The 6,786-nt window shown below is 46.5% G+C and overlaps 1 protein-coding gene across 1 annotated transcript in view; it reads left to right on the top strand.

The window, feature by feature from the left end:
• Window positions 1-433: 433 nt before the first annotated feature.
• LOC138946775 (uncharacterized) overlaps window positions 434-6,786 on the top strand; it is a 61,532-nt gene continuing 55,179 nt past the window's right edge. The window contains exons 1-2 of the mRNA XM_070318178.1: window positions 434-497; window positions 999-3,709. Coding sequence (XP_070174279.1) covers window positions 434-497; window positions 999-3,709 — 2,775 coding nt within the window. The remainder of the gene's footprint in view (window positions 498-998; window positions 3,710-6,786) is intronic.

Raw genomic sequence — 6,786 nt, 5'->3', positions numbered from 1 at the left:
GTTCCTTTGGAAAGAGGATGATGGGAGGGAGTGAGAGGGGTAACTTTTTGGAGAGGATGGGATTAGTGGTGGAGAAGGATATAAGGGGTGGGGGATAGGGGCGATGGGAGTGGGTCAGGGGGGGGGGGGGGGCTAGAGGGGTAGGGGAGATTGGAGAGGATGGGATTAGTGGTGGAGAAGGATAGAAGGGGGGGGGGGGGGTAAAGGGGCGGATGGGAGTGGGTCAGGGGGGCGAGAGGGGTTAGGGAGATTGAAAAGGATGGGATTTAAGTGTTGGAAAAGGATAGAGGGGGGGGGGGGGTATAAAGGCGGATGGGAGTGGGGTGGAGGATGTGGGGGGGGGAGGGGGGGGGTTGAGAAGAAGATTAAAGAGGATGGGATAAGTGTTGGAGAAAGATGGAAAGGGTGGGGGATAGGGGGAGTGGGGTGGAAGATGTCAGGGGGTGAGAGGGAGATTGAAGAGGATATGGGATTCGTGTTGGAGAAGGACAGAAGGGGTGGGGTATAGGGGCGGGTGGGGTATAGGGGCGGGTGGGAGTGGGTTGGGGGATGGGAAGAAGGGACACAATGTTTACAGAGTAGTGTGCACTGTGGGAACTTAAAACTTGTTTTTAAAGGAGGACCAGAAATAAAAGAAATTATGAGCATGATTCACAAAATACCAACACAAATACCATGTTGGTATTTTGTGAATCATGCGGTATTTGTGTTGGTATTTTGTGAATCATGCTCATTTTCTTTTATTTCTGGTCCTCCTTTATCGATTACCACTTTCTTCCCATCCTTTCGTTACCTCAAACTCACAGGCTTTATCTGTACTTACACCGACATTGATCAATGGTCTCTTTTCTATCTGTCTAACAGGTACCTCATCACAAGATCTACACAATGTCGACATTGATCAATGGTCTCTTTTTTATCTGTCAAACAGGTACCTCATCACAAGATCTACACAATGTCGACATTGATCAATGGTCTCTTTTCTATCTGTCTAACAGGTACCTCATCACAAGATCTACACAATGTCGGCAGTAGCAGCAGTCACAACAGAGTACAGCGCGCCACAGACGACACTGCCCGCAGTAAAGGACCGCGGTCGAAAAGACAGATCCTGTACTTCGTCCTCAACTTTCTGGGCGAGGAGGGGATCCGGAATTACGTGAAGAACACGGACACGGACAAGATCCCCAGCCTCATGACCTCAGTGGGCACGGACGAGATTCTCTACATCGTGTCGTCACTTCCGCCCGATGAGATCATGCGCGTGCTGACATCACTTCCGCCCGGTGACGTGCTGTCGCTGGCCACCAGGATGACTGGTCCCCAGCTGATGCAGCTGCTGAGCTACGTCCCTCCTGTGGGGCTGACCAACCTGACGGACGCCTTCTCTCCGGACCAGCTGCAGGAACTCGTGGTGCTGCTCCCCCCGGAAGGCATCGTCAACCTCACCAAGTCGGTGCCTCCCAAGCAGGCAAGGAAGCTGTTGAAATCCCTGTCTCCGGAAGCCATTTTCAACATGACGCAATCCATGACGCCGAAGACGCTGGTGGATCTAATGACGTCTCTCCCCCCGGACATAGTGCTGGATCTCACGCAGACTCTCAGCCCCAAGGATTTAGATAAACTGTTAAAGTCGCTCCCGCCTGAAGTTATGGTGACTATCATTACTTCCTTGCCTCCGAAAATCATCAGGCAGCTTATTTTAAGTCTTCCTCCTGGGTTTATCGAGTCGTTTGTGGAAGGGCTTAGCCCTCAGCAGCTCGGCAAGATGGTGGAGAATATCAACGCGGAGCAGGTCGTGAAGTTGATGACGTCATTTCCCATAGAAGCGGCCCCTGACGTCAGCAGCATGTTGAAACCCGAGATGATCACGGCTGTGCTTGGGTCCTTGCCGAAAGACCTCATCGCTAACATGACCAAACTGCTGCCCCCGCAGAAACTCTCAGACATGATTTCAAACATACCTCAAGATAAGATTTTATTGGTGACTTCCACAGTAACCACAGAGCAGATGGTTGGCATTGTTGCGTCGATTCCTCCAGAAGCCCTATCCAGCCTGGTGAAAGGGATCCCTGCAGACACCCTAGTCGCTTTGTCGAAAGCTCTGCCCGTGGAAACAGTGGTCAACTTGACTGTGGCTCTGGCCGAGGATCCTCACATGATGTCGGGTATTCTGAGTGCTGTCATGGCTCCCGATCTTGTGAAAAAGTTCTCCTCCTCTTTTCCCATAGAAACTGTCCTGGAGATTCTCGAGAAGCTTCCAGAGAAGACGATTGGGAACCTTGCAGCGGCTCTGCCAGTGAAGAAAGCTTTTGACCTGGCTCGCTCCCTGTCTTCTCTTCTTCCAACTGGGAACCTTACAGAGTTAGTGGAGAATGTACCCAAGAGTCTAATAGTGAAGATGGCGCGAGCTGTTCCACCTGAAGTGATCGCTAATATGTCCCAGGAACTGACCAGGAATCAGTTGAAGAAACTCTTGCGCCATGTGACACCAGAAATGATGAAGTTGGTGATGAGTTCCATCCCAGCAGAGGTGATGGTGAACATCACGAGAGCTTTGCCGCAGAGTTTGTTGTCCACAGTGCTGGATGTCCTACCTCACAAGAAGCTTTCCCAGCTTATCTCAGCTGTCCCTCGGGATATGCTGGTGAAGATGACGTCTCTCGTTTCCCCGGATGAGATGGTGGAGATGATGGAGGCCCTACCTCCCGCAGCCATGTCCAGCCTTGTCGCGGCTGTTCCCCCGGACACGTTGGTCGCTCTGACCAAAGCTTTGCCGCTGTCCACCGTGGTCAACCTGACGATAGCCATGTCCGAAAACCCTGCCCTGATGACCAGTATCATGGAGTCTATGATGTCTCCAGACCTCATCACGCAACTGTCAGCTACTTTCCCCCATGAGACTCTCTTGGGTATCCTGCGAGACCTCCCTGACGAGACGATAGCCAACCTGGCGGCAGCAGTGCCTGTTGGAAAGGCAGTGGAACTCTTTACTTCTCGCCACTCCAGTCTTCCCGCCAAGAACATGGAAGAGCTCGTGAAGGACATCCCTAGAAGCTTGCTGGTGAAGGTGGTGAAAGCCGTCCCCCCGCAAGTGATCGCTGACATGGCGGAGCAGCTGACGAAGAACCAGCTGAAGAAGGCGGTGCGGATGGTGACGCCTGACGTGCTGAAGGTGATCGTGACGACTGTCCCTCCAGAGATCATGGTCAGCGTGGCCAAGGCTCTGCCCGAGAAGGTCGTGTCCACCGTGCTCAACGTGCTGTCGCCCAAACACTTTAGGGAGCTTGTCAAGGCCGTTCCCACCAAGGTCATCAAGGACTTGATTGACCTCGCTCTGCTGGAGAAGCCTGAAGGCTACTCTGCTGACCAGATCGTGGCCACCACACAGAAAATAGCCAACATACTGCTTTCCGTCCAGCCAGACACCCTCACCAAACTCATCAAGGCGATTCCCAGGGACGTTCTGGTCGAGGTCATTGACTCCCTGCCTCCCCAAGCCGTGGCTGAAGGAGCTGCGATTCTGTCGGGCGAGGAGGGAGTTCCCCTGGCAACAGCACTGCCCCTGGAGGCTATAGCCTACGCCGTGTCCATCGTGCCGCCAGAGAGCATTATGAAGATGGTGGAGGCTATACCCAAGAGAACCATCGGAGCTTTCGTCAACATGGCCATGAAGATCCCTGCTGTCCGGATACAGGACTTTTTCCAGGTCGGTTTGTGTTTAGTTACACCAACGGGGGTGTATATGTTTTTACTCTGTCTGTCTGTCTGTCTGTCTGTCTATTTGTCTATTTGTCTGTCTGTCTGCCTGTCTGTCTGTCTGTCTGTTTGTTTGTCCGCGCCTCTAGATCAGGATACAGGACTTTCTCCAGGTCGTTTTTTTGTTTAGTTACAACACCGTATATTTGGGGGTATATGAGTTTCACTCTGTCTGTTTGTTTGTTTGTTTGTTTGTTTGTTTGTCCACGCCTAGATCTCTGGTGTTTACGGGTCGCTTGAGCTGAAATTTAGCGTCTAGAACCACGTAGCTTGGGAGTGGGGTATACACGCCTGTAGCAAAAATTAGGTTCATACCTTTAACAGAAGAGGAGATACGTTCTAGTTTTGTCTTGATTTTGATCGGTTTTGTTTTGCTTAATGTACTTGTTTTGGCTTGTGTTGCCTTTTGCCTAGTTTCTTTTCGTTTCTTTTGTTGTATGTTTGTTTATTTGTTGCGTGTTTATGTGTTTCGGTTCATTTAGTTCTACATTGTAGTTGTGTGTGCTTTAGTTTGATTTCTCGTTTGTTCGTTTGTTTGTCAATTATTCATTTTGTTTTTATGTCTCTTTGATGATTTATTCTGGGTGTGTTTAATAATGAGTTTATTGCATGTTTGTAGAGTTTTGAAACCGCATGTCCACCAGGTTTCAGAGTAAAATTCTGCACCTTGTCAAATAAACTGAATCTGAACACACAACCAATCGAAAAAATAAAGGAAACATTAATGATGATAAAGTGCAGCAGTACGACACATCAACCTTGGGTGTGCTTGAAGCGTCAGCACTTCTGTTTGCTTTATAGGGGAAAAAAAAAGTCTGTTTACGGTAACATAGACAAAAAAAATAGGGTCGGTAAGTCGGGATTTTATTTTATTTTTTTATTTTTTCCCAAAAAACCCATATTTTTAAGTTATTTTGCCAAAAAACCAGATTTTTTATTTATTTTTTTTCCCAAATGCCAAAAAAAAGTCTAGGGTCGCGCGAAAAAATAGGGTCGGTCAGGATACCGTAAACAGACTATTTTTTGTGTGTGGCCTTATAGACTTCTGGGCTGTGGTGCACGAGAAAGTTAACACCCCATTGGGAGCCAGCCGCGGGATCGATTGGTTGAAACTGAGGTTCGAGTGTGATTTCAATCAATCCGGCTCCGCGGCTGGCTCCCGTTGTGATAGTAACTTTCTCGTGCATCCCAGCTCAGTTAGTTAGTGAGTTAGTTAAGTGTTGGTTTATGACCATATAGGCCAAATCAGGACCCCCCAGCCCAGTTACTTAAAAAAAACACTATAAAAGGACATGAAAGGACATGAAATTGGCAGAGTAACACGGTTTACAGACAAACTGAATATGACAGAGAGCGACTAGGGTTTAAAGATCCTATAAAGGACATTGTAGCAACACAGGTTTAAAGACCAAATAAAACAGAACAGAGCAATGCGGGCTTTAAAGAATATAATTATACAGAACAGAGGCGTGACAGATATAAAGACCAGATGATAAAAGATGAAAACGTGGGTAACAATGGAATATTTAGACGAAAGAAAAGACAGTGGGAAAAAAGGCCTTAAATACGAAATGAAAGAGAGCACAGTGAGTCATATAATATGTCAAGGTTTCAGGCCCCCAAAAAAGACTGCGGAGTAAAAACAGGACCAAATGTATCTGATCAGATTAACCGCATTTACTGGCGTAATAAATGACACTGAACAAAGTAACATTACAAAGACGAAAAGAACTGATCTATAATATGCGAATATATAACAGAGATTCAAATAGGACAGTCACAAGGTTTTAAAGAACACGATAAAAGCATACAATTAGCAGAGGTTAATAAGACCGAATAAGTAACATTGTCATCATTTTCACGAGTTTTCATTCACAAACACCTGGTAAATAAATCTCATGTTCCCCATGCAATAACTCGGGGTGGTGAATGGGTTTGAGCTTTCATGTGAAACGTGGATTGTCAAAGTAAAAGCCAATCAGGCTGATTGTTTGATGTGTGGAACCATTGTGGCTTTGGATTTGTGTTTCCGAGGACAACGATTGTAAGCATTCACTCTCAAAGACCCAATCAATGTTGATAATTACCGCGGCGACTCATGGTCAATTTGCAACTTATCTCTGTAATCGCAAAATCCACAACGAAAAGTCATAAACACTTAAAAGAAAAGAAATATGCTCAACACTTACTGAATTCACAGGTATGATCGCAGCTCTGTACATTTTCAGACTGGAAGAAAAGCGTGAACTAGCTACGTTTGACGTCACATACAAGTTTGACGTGTTATCTCGTGCTACTGTGACGATGCTTTGTGGCCCGGAGTTGGATTCTAAAAATTCGTCTCCCTGTGGGTTATTGTGCATTTTGTTGCACAACCAAAATGATGACAAAAACGATGTTTGGTGGCTTGTTGTCAGACCAGCATTTTTTTGTTGGTCCTCGGGGAGCATCGCCTTTTTTCTCATTTATCAACCGCGGCCTTCGACCTTGGTCGATAAAGATGAAGCAAAAGACGATATGGTCCCCTTGGACCAACAAAAAAGCTGGTCTGTCAACAAGCCACCAAACATCTTATAGTATTTGCGTTTCCCGAACAGTTTTGACATTTGATCGCTAAGCATTTTAAGATACCGAACAATTATTGCCTAATGGTCAATCGCACCGCTTCTGACAGCTGTATGTTGTGTAAAATGTCATATTTTTGTCAACAATACAATCGACAGTTATGAATCGATCGATTTTGATTAGAACTCCTCTTATTTTTTACCATTGAATGCATACAAACATGCTCTAGCATTTAAAGATACCGAACAATAATCGCCAAATGGTCACCGCTTCTGACAGTATATCGTGTACAATGTCATATTTGGTCAAAAATACAATTCACAGTTATGAATCGATCGAGTTTAACTAGAAATAGTATTTGTTCACGATTGAACGCACACAAACATACTCTATTTTGTAGTCTCGGCTAGCCGCCTAAATAAGAGTTTTTGTCGGACTATAACGCCCCATGGCTCAAAGAAG

Source organism: Littorina saxatilis, linkage group LG14 (assembly GCF_037325665.1).
Source record: "Littorina saxatilis isolate snail1 linkage group LG14, US_GU_Lsax_2.0, whole genome shotgun sequence".
Classification (NCBI taxonomy): domain Eukaryota; kingdom Metazoa; phylum Mollusca; class Gastropoda; order Littorinimorpha; family Littorinidae; genus Littorina; species Littorina saxatilis.
This window is presented reverse-complemented; position numbering and strand designations above follow the sequence as displayed.